We start from the raw sequence: 12,561 nt of genomic DNA on the forward strand, positions 1-12,561 counted from the left end.
TGTTACTTCACCACTAGTTTTCTTGATCATGTCTATGGTCCAGCTTCATCAGATGCAGAGTGATACAGAGTATAAATCACACTATTCACGGCTTTCTGCTCCCAGTTCTTTCTCCTGGATTTCTCCCCTTTTGTGAATGAAAATAAAAAACACTTACAGTAAAAACTATATTGTGCATTCAAATTCTGTCTCTTCTTCCGGACCGTGGCTCAGGATGTGACCGTGTTATCTTCTAATACAGTGGCTTGCAAAAGTATTCGGCCCCCTTGAACTTTCCCACATTTTGTCACATTACAGCCACAAACATGAATCAATTTTATTGAAATTCCACCAAAAAGGGTAACACCACCTGGGGTCTGGGTGCAGTTTCCCTCCTCCAGGGGCAAAGGTACCTAGACCCGGTTCTTAGAGTACGCTTGGGGAGTGTGATTGTGTGTACAGTGTCTCTCTATGTCTGTCTCCACGTTGGTTGAGTGTTGAGTAATTGCATATGAGGGTGGGAATGGATGTTTGTATCTGTGTGTGCCTGTATGTCTGTGTCTATATGTCATAGGTTGGGTATCAGACGCCACCTCTCTGGGGACATCTCAGGCCCTCTAAGATATGGAGGCCTATCTCCCCCCACCACTTCCCCTGCCAGTGGCAGACGCCCTCAGACATCGGTGCGTTGGTGGTTCTTTGTGTCCGGGGGTGGGCGCCCAGGTACACACCGGCTCACTCCTTGGTGGCTGCTTATCGGAGCCTGGGGCTCGCTTGGGCCACTTCGGGGGTGGTGTCACCTCGGCCTCTCGGCCTCTCAGCCTGGGGCTCGGTCACTCTGGCGCAGCTGGCTGCCGGCGGAGCTCACGGGCACGTCACTGCAACCCCTCCTGGCTTCTGCTCCGCAGCTGCTGAGTGACCCCTCATCTGGGACTCTCCTCAGCTCTTTCTGGGACAGTGGCGCAGCTGCCCCTCTGTTGGTCTTCCTTGGTCTCTTGTGTTCTGGGGCCTCTGGATGTCTGGAGTCTTGATCTCCTCCATACCTGCTTCATGTCCTGGAGGACGGGGCTGTGGCCCCCCACACCCTCTAGCAGATCATTACATGAAGGAACCTTTTAAAAACAAGCGCGTCCATGCTCACAGGTGTACACACGGGTGCTCACACACACAAACAACACCCTTTTTGGCTCCTACCTCAAAGCACACTGTGCGCTGTCGATCTTACGTGCTGCACAATAATGTTTAATATTTAGTATTTACTGTTATATTCCCATATATCATCGTGATATTCTTTATTCTATTGCTCTCGTTTTCTTCTGCTTGTTTTCTTTTTTCTTTCTCAACAGGTGATCCAGGTGATTGATATATTTATTTTTTATTTTTTTTGTCTGCTTATTTAGTTAGTTTTTGTTTTTTTTGCCCTTTATCCCCGTCCCTCTTCTCCGCTGTTTCCCCCCCCCCCTTCCTTTCTCCCTTTTCTTTTCCTCATTCAAGTCTGTCCTGTATCTAGCAAGTGAAAAAAATAAATAAATAAATAAAATAAACAATAAAAGATGAATCAAATGGACCATTACGGCAAGGCTGGGATGGTCAATTTGGTAAAGTAAATCCGTTGGGCATCTTTCCTCGCCTTTAGACAATAATTCTGATGGCAAAAGAACCAAACGGGACAGGCGAAAAAAAGAAAAAGAAATTCCACGTGAAAGACCAACACAAAGTGGTGTACACGTGAGAAGTGGAATGAAAATCATACATGATTCCAGACATTTTTTACAAACTTAAAGTTGCTACATACTGCTACAGTGTGAATGGAATTACAGCAAAATATAAAATGAAATGAGAGGAGTGGACGCTTTATAAAATGTGCATTAAATTATTTGCAGGTTCTGTATGTTACAAGTTGACTGTAAAAAGATCATCAAACTGATTATCATTATCAAACAGTGGCCTCATTTTACACACATTTTCATTAAAGGCCTTAATAAAGCTGTCCTTTGTTTACTACATATTCCGCCCTTTTCATCTTATTGAATTCATCTCTGTGGCCGGACAGTGTAAGACGGGGCACAGACTGCACACAGCTGTTCCTCTGTTGAATCAACAGTGTAGGTAACCCTCCCACAAAAGAAGGTGCATTTTTATTACTTAGATAAACTTTGTGCTTTTTTTCCGACTGTCCACTTTTCATCATTTGAGCAGCGGAGTGAGGACGGTGTTGGTAATGACTCCAGCAGCGAGGATGAGGATCATGATGAGTATCGCCAGGCCGCGCCGTAACACCAGCTGTGACACTGACAGAACATCTCCCACTGTAGTGGTGTTGGTGGTTTTACTCTCTTCTGGTATTTGCACCTCCATGTATACGTGGTCCACCCCGGCGCTCTCACCACTGGATGCAATAGTACTGATTGGGGTCTGGATGTGATTAGAGTCTAGGGTTTGGAAAGAGAAGCATGAATAAGACACTGTAATAACGGGAATGTTTCAGCCAGTTTGCCCACTCACCTCTATTTTCCATCTCGATCGTGTCTTTTTCTTCTTTGACGCGGACTCCTGCTCGCACTTCAGCCTGATCAGACACAACAGTTAATGACATGCTTTGATGAGTAAAAGTGTGATAAACTGTCAATAGATGCAGGTGTGCACCTCTTCAGCAGCCTTCTTCCAATCGAGTTTGCACAAAAACGTGATGAAAAAGATCGACTGCACGAACACGCAAATCGTAAGGCCTGTCCAAAATCCTACAGCAGAAAAAAACAGAAGAAGAAGAGTTTTAATGGGTTGCCTGCTTGTCAGGCCGGAGGTACATTTAATTTCTGACTGCAGCACACATTTGTCCCAATACAGCTGAAACCTGAAAGACTTAACATGTAGTGATTGTCGCTTTCGCATCATTTTAATCAAAGACAATTTAAGGTAAGATTAGATAAAGAATGCTGTCTAAAAATGTTTCATTTAAAAGGTTAAAGATTTAATTTTTCCCATTAGTACTTTGTTTTCTTTACATCTAATGTATTTATTTTTCTATGTATCATTTTGTATTTCATGATTTTGTGTAAAACTGTAAATAATCACTGAAAGATGACAACAACAGCAAATAATATTTTCTCTTATCTTGAATATGTCGCATTAATTTACTGCGAAGGAAAATAAAAGAACTTGGAATGACTTCACTGCTCTGCCACCCTCACCTACAACCCCCATTTCAGCTGCAAACATCAGGGACACGCCAGTGGGTAAGCCAATAAAGTAGTACCCAATCAGGTTACACAGAGCACCAACCGATTGCTTTCCTACACCTCTGACAACTCCTCCAGTCACGCACTGTAAACACAAACACAGATTTCTCCGAATCACATTTTATATTTTTCAGTATTAGCCTGAAACGTCCATCGCTGCTGTAAAATCATTTCTTACCGCAATTGCATCACCAAGATGCAAGAAACCAAACACCAACATGATGTCAGAAACCCTCTGCAAAATATCACTAAAAAAATATGTGCAGTTCAAATACAGTCAAACACCATGAAGCATACACAAACTTAATGAAAACGACCTTCAATGCAATGAGCTACATGTAACACGAAATTATTTGATTATTGTGTTCATTTTTATCTAATCAACAATGTAAACCAGGCTTGTTTCAGTTAATGAAATGGACACTGGGACAAAGGGATGAATAACAACTGTTTTGTTAATTTGACACCAGTATGTGTCTGTGAGTCAGCATGAAAGTTAAAGCCTTACTTAACATTCAACAGTTCAAGCAGCCACATAAAACAACCTGATGTGACCTATACAAGAATACCAAAATAAGTAACGGAGAAACTCGTCCTAGAGTAGAGGTCAAAGGTCAGAAATTATACTTACAGCTCTGAGGTGAAAATGCATCCAATTACATTTTTACAGGCACAGAAAATAGCGCTGACAAAGCATGATATTATGACTGCAATGAGAAATAGAAACCAGAATAAAATGCACTAAACTCTTTTAAAATCATTCAATTTTAATATTGAAGGAAAAAATGATGTCAAGAACACAGAAAGCACTTTAAATACAGCAGCTGGGTTTATTAGATTATATTTTTATTGATTTACTCTGATGGGTCAAGAGGACACAGGCAGCTAGTGGATTTAAACTCATGACCTTTTTGCTGTGAAGTGCTTTCCTGCATGGTTTATAGCTCGGTACAGCTTCTTCCCACAGTCCAAAGACATCCATGTTAGGTTAGCTCAGACGTTCCCAAAGTGTGGGGCCCGCCCCCTAGGGGGGGCGCAGAGCCATTGCAGGGGGGGCGCGGCATGAAAAGGGAAAAAAACCCAAAAAAAAACAATGCTTGGACACTGCTAGCACGGGGCGCCCACACAAACGCAAAGCAGGAGATGAAGCATAGCTGAATATGTTTCCAAACCAACTTCATTCTAAGCCAAAGACTAGAAAATATGGTGAAGCAAATCTTCCCTTTGATTTCACCTGCACAAGTGCCGAGGTAGGTCTCCCTGCAGGATTGGTTTTACCTTTGTCGGGAGCAGCGCTGGGCTGTTTAAATCACGGACAAACAGCATCCCACATTCTTGATTTGTAGTTCACAAACACTTGTTGTAATGACTAACTACTCCTGACATTTTGGAGATGTTAGCTCTTTATACAGTAAAGTTACAGCAGGATACAAATAACATCAGGTCGTTCCTGCCACAATTTGTTCCCCCGGTTCAAATCACGGACAAACAGCATCCAACAGTTGTTTATGTTTTTGAACCCATTTTGCAGAGGGATTTTTTGAAAAATGTATTGATAGCAATGTTGAATATTATTACACAGGAAAAAAAACAACTACATGTAAAATAATTACACCGTGATGCCTCTGCCTTTCTAAATGGAGGGACAGTAACTGCGTGTATATGTAAGCGTGTAAAACCTGCAGATAGTCAGATTAACAGTATTTCGTCTCTATCTGCCATTCTGCAATTCATCTCATGTAAACAATAACGTGGCGCACAGCGTGACGTGAAAAAAGGCACATACCTTTGACGTTGCATGACGAACTCTATATTCCTCGTCCACACATAAACGCAAAAAAGGAGTTTTAAAAAATCTCCATTCTCGGTGATTCGAAACGCTGTTTATGTGTGGACGAAACAGCTGCGTTTTTAAAAATACCCGTGTAGGTGCCGACGTAGCATAAAAGACTTTATTAGTTTATTTTCTTGCTACCTGCATATTACTTGTATTTGCTTAATTGTTTACTAAATGTTTGAGGTGTGAAATAAACCGCAATGGAGCAAAATATGGGTGTGTGTGGTTGGAGGATGTGTTCTTGCGTGCGTGCGCGCGCGCGCGCGCGAGGGGGGGCGCGAACATTTTTCTTGTAAAACAAGGGGGGCCCAGCAAAAAAAGTTTGGGAACCACTGGGTTAGCTAATGATGGGATAAGCTCCCATCAACAATATGGAATTGGATAAGCTGTTAAGGAGGTGGCAGGACGGATGGATTTATATTTTATTACATTTATGCTTCATATGCTTATTTAACAATATTTTATTCAAAATTTTCTATTCATGAGGCTCAATATGAAATGAAACTAGAGCTGCTACTGCTCAGTTATCAGTATTTTTAGCGCTTTGCATTTGTGTAACACAGACAATACGTCGGTTCTTACATGCACAGATGATGGGGACTTTGCTTGACAGCTTGGCCTGCTCGATGTTTCCTGCACCAAGTGCATTCCCAACCCGTACGCTGGCAGCACTAGCAAACCCTAGTGGAAACTATGGAAAAAAATCCATGTGTAATTCCAAAATGTAACGCCAAGTCAACATGCAAGCAGAACTGAGTGGAGTTACCATGTATGCTAGAACGGACAGCTCGTAGGCTATTGACTGAGCTCCCAACTCGGCCTCACTGATCACACCGGCCAGGAATCCTCCCACTTCAAACATCCACCACTCAAGACAGAGCATGAGCATGCTGGGGACAGCCAGCTGGACAAAGGGTCCCCACTCCTGGAGACAGTCGAGGGACCAACCTGTGGGTCCGAGTGACTCTATATGTCAACTTTCAAACTATTGATTTAAATTATGATTTTATGATAGGCCTAGGATCAACAATTACCAATGAAGGAAGTTTTAACTATTACAGAGATGTCTTAAAGTTAATTGAAACCCTCCTGTTAAAGAATAATAACTGTCACCTACGTAACCGTTCCTCCACACTGCATTACACAGTTATAGAGTATAACTAATTTTATCAAACATTAAGCTCTGGAGTAATTAGAATAGACAACTTCAGGTATGAAAGGCCAAAAGCTGAATGATGCAAATTGATGAAATTACTGGACAGAATGTGAAATAAGGCGAACGACACAGCAAAATAAAAACATTTATAAAAACACAAGATTCCCCGTAGAAGTAAAATGACTGACCTGCCCATGTAGCCTTATGCAGACCTCTCAAGTACATGTAAATGAATAAGACTGCTGCCAGCAAATACTGGGAGATGGCATTGGCTGCTGCTGATCCACTTAAAGACAAAAACACCATAAAAAATAAACATTTAATGCCAAATATTTAAAGTGACAATCAAATGAAACGCTATCAACAGAGCTACCCAAACTAAAATTAGAAGGTAATGTAAGTTTTTTTGACTTTTTAGTCATTTAATCTATTGTGCAATCTGTGTTAAATTCACCTAAATTCACTGAATCATTAGATAAAGAATTTAAAACACATTAGTTTTCTTTGACTGAATTGAGAGTTACATTCAACCAATGATGTCACAGGAATGATGGAGGAAAACTTACGCAACACCCAAATCCAGCTGATGGATGAGGACGTAGTTGATTATTGCGTTAAAGACATTTCCAATTGCTCCAGTTATAACTTGAGGCCATATAATTCCCTGTACACCAAAGCACAAAATACACATAACATTCATGTTCATGTTTTAAATTAAGGTAATGTTGGGCCATATGCATGTTTAAGCACCTGATTTTGAAGATACCTCCCCTGCAGCTGGTACATAAAAGCAGCCTGAAGAAAGCAAACATTAAATGATAAGAGACTCATTGACAGAAGTGAAGAACAAATTTGAGCACATGATCGGATCTTAGGTTAATCAGCACGCTAACACTTTTTACTGAACATAATAAACAGCCAAGGCTGAGAAACATGTCAAATGACAATAAGAAGTTACAGTTACTACAGATTCATTGCATTTATATGCCTCCACTGAATGTCATTAACCCTTGTCTACTCTGTCCCAGAGTTTGTGGGATTGCTGTCTGATTTCCTACAATATAAGTGCCTTAATGTGACTGTTGTGAATTGGAGCTGCTAAAAAACTGAACTAAGCTAAGAATTTGGACAGTTAGCTAAGGTCCTTTGAATGTAGGCAAGGCTTGTATGTTGTCCCTGTGCCTGTGGGTCCTTTTTGGGAATTCCAGCTTCCTCCCACAGTCTAGAGACATGCATATTAGGTTAACTGGTGATTTTTAAATTGGCTGGAGATATAAATGTGTTCGTGAATGGTTCGTGTCTCTTCATTAGAATAGAATAGAATAGAATTCAACTTTATTGTCATTGCACATGCACAGGTACAGGGCAACGAAATGCAGTTTGCATCCATCCAGAACTGCTTTAGCCATGATATAGATATATTACAATATATATTAGCAATAATATAGATTAGCCCTGCTATACACTGTGCAGGTTGTACCCTGCCTCTAGACCTGTGACAGCTGGGATAGGTTCCAGTGCCCCTGCAACCCTGATTTGAACGAGTGGAAGAAAATTTACGGATGGCTTAAACTGAATCCTCTGGGAATAATGAGTGTTTGATGTTAATATATTGTAATAACAACCTAAAACGTTAAGCTGCTTCTGGAGAAAAAGTCGTCATCAACCAAGATCAGCAGGCGTCAAACATGAAAGACTGCACAAACCTAACCATGTGTAAATCTGTTAAACTGTTAAGAACTTTGGATCTGGAACAGAGATCTAACAGATCTTTTAGCCGTGCTGAAATTGGTTATTTAACACCTTTCAAAACTCTGTCAAATCAAACTCACCGGCAGAGCGGGCATGAAGATCTTCACATAGAGCTGGGAAAGGCTTCATGTGGAAATGAAAGGACAAAGTAAGCCTGCAACACTGTTGATGGTGACTGCACATAAAATATGGGCACATTGCATTTTGCTTGTTCTTTTACTTCATTCTGCACATTACTGTTTCCTACTTTGGTAAACAACAGTGACTTCATTGTGTTGTGCTGTAAAATAAACCCTGTGTGACCAATGATGATGCTTCATTTTTAAACTTATCAGATCCAACTAATCCCAAATAGTTTAGACAAACTGAAAATGCATCTCAGGTCTCGGGATGTCAGTTACGCTTTTTGCAACTTTACCCAAAAGTTGAGACATGTCATTGGCATGCTAACATAGCATGTAGTCTAAGACGCTGCTGGGCTGTAAACCAGTACACAAATCTAACCAGTTATTCCTCACAGGTCAATAATGATGAACCCTAAACTCACTTGCATAGAAAGCTGAGTGACTTTAACAGCTGACATGCAAATTGCTGTTTTCCTGAGTTGTTTAATTTTAAAGCCCTGCAAGTACAAAGTTAAATATTTCCATAATCTGCGTGAAGAGGTCATAATTTGTTTTCCTGAATTAAAAATCCATGCCTTTGCATTACTGAATTCACATATACTTGTTATGTTTAGAAAAAAGTCAGTGAACAGTAAACAGTAAGAACCAGCACACTGACAGTTCAGATGAAAAACTGAACAACGGTGGTGAAGAAAGTGGAGGATTTAGCAGTTAAACTGACATTTCTAGTCTATGATACTTCAACAAATGAACAAAACTGGTTTAAAAATATTTTTACACAGCTGGTATTCTTGGTTTTCTTTTTGGCTTTAGCTAAAATCTTTCTGTTCAGAAAAACGTCTGAATTTTCCAGTGCTCAGTTAACTGTTCACTGCCACTGCAGGTGTAATGTGCTTTTAGATTACTGCATTGCAACAGTGCTTGGCATTTTGCATAACTTGCGTTTCTTTAAGAGTGAGACAAACGCATGCTCAGCAGTGTCACAACATCCACGCGTCTGCTTTTGCTGGTTAATAACGGCTCACCTGGCGACCTCTGGACTCTGTTTGACAGCAAGTAGTAGAGGCTCAGTGTTGATGAGGATGGCCCAACAAGGGAAACAGGCCAGCAGCAGAATCAGAACTCCCCTCTGGAGAATCACACCCACACGCTTCAAGTTACCGCTCCCATACGTCTGCGTGAAACAGGTAGACAGACGCTCGGGTGAGAAAAGTTGGAAAACGCAGAATCCCACCAAAGAACAAGGGTATGACTGATCAAAGAAAAATAACTCCACACAAAAGCTCAGTGTTGAGATGTTTAAAAGGCGATTCCAGGAGAACCTGGGAATCCAGCTGTGCTGCTTGTGTTTGTCTTGGTTACACAAATAAAGTGAAAGCTCCGGTGAGGACCCTACCTGAGATATGAGGGTATCACAAGTTAACGACAGACCGGTGCCAATGGAAATACCAGTGACGTTAACTACCTGCAAACAAAACACAACATGCATAAACTGGGGTAAAAATGATGCATATTTACGGTTCAACAACAAAGGCACTGAAATGTCTGCTCACCGCAATTGATAATGCTACAGCTGCAAGTTCAGTTTTCCCCAGGTGACCACAGAACACCGTGCTGACAAAACCGATCATGAAAACCATCAACTGGGAAATGACCTGAAGAAGAGGAGATACTGACTCTGTGTTGTATTTAGAAATACATTTAAAGGAAACATAAATAAGTAATGAATATGGTTAAAACATTTAGTAACTTAAGGATGTTAAACATTTAAGAAATATTGAAGCAAATGTATGTTGTTGAGGTTTAAGCAAAATCTGGGCTAATTTGACAATTAATCCAAATAAGCCATTAAACACAATTAATGCATCTAAAATTAAATAAACATTATGCCAAACCTGTCTAAGCAACTAAACAGGTATAAACAGCTCGCTCCTAAAGTTTAGTTTAAACAAACGGGACGAGATATAACACAGTCTTAAGAACGAGTCCCAAGTTTACTGACACATGGCCAGTCAGAGGTCTAGCAGTTGCAGTGACAACAACCACGGCAAGTACTTACACCTGTCTGCATGCACCTATGTGCAGTGTTGGGGAGTAACGGAATACATGTACCGCCGTTACGTATTTAAAACACAAAATATGAGTAACTGTATTCCGTTACAGTTACCGTTTAAAAAGGTGGTATTTAGAATACAGTTACTTTGTTGAAATAAACGGATTACACGGCGGTACTTCCCTGTTTCATATTGTCGCGGGTCAGGACTGTTTGGGTTTTGTTTGACAGCTACGTTCTGTTGTTCCAGGTGGCAGCGTTACGGTTGCCATGGTTACAGGGTGACGCTCTCTCTCTCTCTGCGTGTTTCCTGGGTGAGAGAGGCCTTTTTTGTTGTTGTTGTGCTAAGCTAATAGGCAGAATGCTACAGGCATAGCTCTAAAGAATGTAGCATCATAGGCAGTGTAGTCCGTGCTGCAGGGAGAATGGACTGCCATACTCGTTAAGTGTCTGTGAGCGAGGGAGGGAGAAAAAGGAAAAGTACGAGCTGTCATCGAGCAAAAAACGGGAGCTGGAAGCATGTAAATATAATAATAACCACTGCAGCCAAGAAGAGTGCCTGACGAGCCCAGTTGTAAGTAAGCTATTAAGACTCGACTGTACACCGTGTTCGTGTTTTCCTCCAAAAACAATAAGTTCTGTTGGAGCAGCCTTTCAACGCCTCTCTCTGTCTCTCGCAAGCAAAGTTGACCCAGACAACAAAGTAAAGCTAGTTTTCGGCTACGAGCCCAACACGAACCCAGCGTATTAGCCAGATGTCCCTTTCCTACGGTTCGGAGCTGCGGACCTTCAGTAACAGTAATAAATCACAGCAATAGTACATTCACGTAGTTGTAAACAGCATGATAATATATTAAGTAATCCAAAGTATTCAGAATACGTTACTCTCATTGAGTAACGTAACGGAATACGTTACAGAATACATTTTGGGGCATGTATTCTGTATTCTGTAACGGAATACATTTTAAAAGTAACCTTCCCAACACTGCACATGGCACAACGTCTGTAGTAAATCACCTCTTCCTGTCAGTAACATCACACAGAGAGCGACAGACAGGGATGCCAAATAATGTCCGAATAAAAACACCACTACAGTTAAATATAGCTATTCAGTTGTTGTGTCCACACAGTCTTACCACTGGTCCCACTAGTTTGAAAAGTTGCACAAGCTCATTGCGGTAAACTGTCGGAATGAATCCAGGGACACATTTCTGGCAACAGCCGCGGGAGCTCTGTGCTGCTTCACCTTCCTTTAAATCCCCCCTCGCCGCCTCTGTGCATTTTCCTGCTGTTTTTACCGAAGCGTCCATAATTGAACAGATCCAGGTGTTCTCTGCAAACAGCCGGACTGCTTTCTGTCACTGCTTCGCTCTCAGCAGCTACTGTATCTAGTAGAGGCTGATGTTTTGATAATGGGATCACGATGAGGAGGGGCCAGACACATGCGGTAAGTTGAGGAGTGTCCTCGTGCATGTGTGTACTGCTGCTGGGCAGTTTGGGAGTGTTTACACTTGTAAATAGCGCGTGCTGCAGCACGGCGACAGTCCTGCTAAGTGTGTGTTTAACACTCTCTGTCTAATCTATGGGGAAGGAAGAGAAACCAAACAAACGATTTATTTTAGTTCAGTAACTGGAAAAAAGATAAATCTCAGTGGACAATAATTTCATAACAGTAGAAGTATGGGTGCAAGAAAACAGAGAACAGTCTTCCTCACACTGACTTGCATAAAGTTCGGTCTTCAAACTAATATACATTAACATACTTTCATCAGAAAAAATGTTGAAAATTAATATCTTTTGCAGGTCAGACTGTCTGCAGAGTCTGTTTGCGATGCTGGATTGTTTTGCATCTGGGCAACTTTGGTTCAGGTGGTTGAGCAGGTTGTCTTGCAGGATCCTTGGGTACTGACCCCCGAGTTTACCCCCAAGTGTGTGTGTGTGAAATTGTAAGAAAGTCCTTAGGTATAGATAAAAGCAATATATGAACGTGTGTGTTTGGGTCAGCTGAGTAGGAAGGTGCTACACATAGTGGCATGCTTTGTTTGACAGGCGCACAGACACAGATAGCCGTAGCTGACCTATCCTCACGCCTGTGTTTGTGGAGTTGGTGCCTTTTAAACAATTTTATCAGAATGGCGTGATAAATAATAATACAGTGTGTAGTTCGCCTGCCCAAGAGGCTGTGCATTATTTGTATATTACTTAGCACTTAAGAGGTATCTGTAGCTATAAGATGGTAATATCACAACATTCATCTTTTATATACAGTCTATGTTTTTAACTCTTGAAAATGACTCTGAACAAGGTTATGCAAGTGGTGCAGGACTTCCATAAGTATTAACATAGAGAGAAAAGACTGGAAATATTGATAAATGATAACTAAATAATGGGTAAATAAACAAAAAAAACCCCTAAATAAC

General features: G+C 41.2%; 1 protein-coding gene across 1 annotated transcript; it reads right to left on the reverse strand.

Moving 5' to 3' along the window:
* Positions 1 to 1,937: 1,937 nt before the first annotated feature.
* On the reverse strand, positions 1,938 to 12,551 carry LOC146516238 (multidrug and toxin extrusion protein 1-like). The gene is made up of 16 exons (XM_085163412.1): positions 11,278 to 12,551; positions 9,642 to 9,743; positions 9,485 to 9,553; positions 9,114 to 9,262; positions 8,044 to 8,086; positions 6,962 to 7,006; positions 6,778 to 6,875; positions 6,400 to 6,497; positions 5,822 to 6,003; positions 5,638 to 5,746; positions 3,850 to 3,925; positions 3,397 to 3,466; positions 3,171 to 3,303; positions 2,626 to 2,720; positions 2,485 to 2,548; positions 1,938 to 2,411 (listed from the first exon to the last, which is right to left on the reverse strand). The coding sequence occupies exons 1-16, from the start codon at positions 11,449 to 11,451 to the stop codon at positions 2,167 to 2,169; spliced, it is 1,752 nt and encodes a 583-aa protein (XP_085019538.1). The 5' UTR covers positions 11,452 to 12,551; the 3' UTR covers positions 1,938 to 2,166.
* Positions 12,552 to 12,561: the final 10 nt, after the last annotated feature.

This window comes from Neolamprologus multifasciatus, chromosome 6, assembly GCF_963576455.1.
Source record: "Neolamprologus multifasciatus chromosome 6, fNeoMul1.2, whole genome shotgun sequence".
Taxonomy (NCBI): domain Eukaryota; kingdom Metazoa; phylum Chordata; class Actinopteri; order Cichliformes; family Cichlidae; genus Neolamprologus; species Neolamprologus multifasciatus.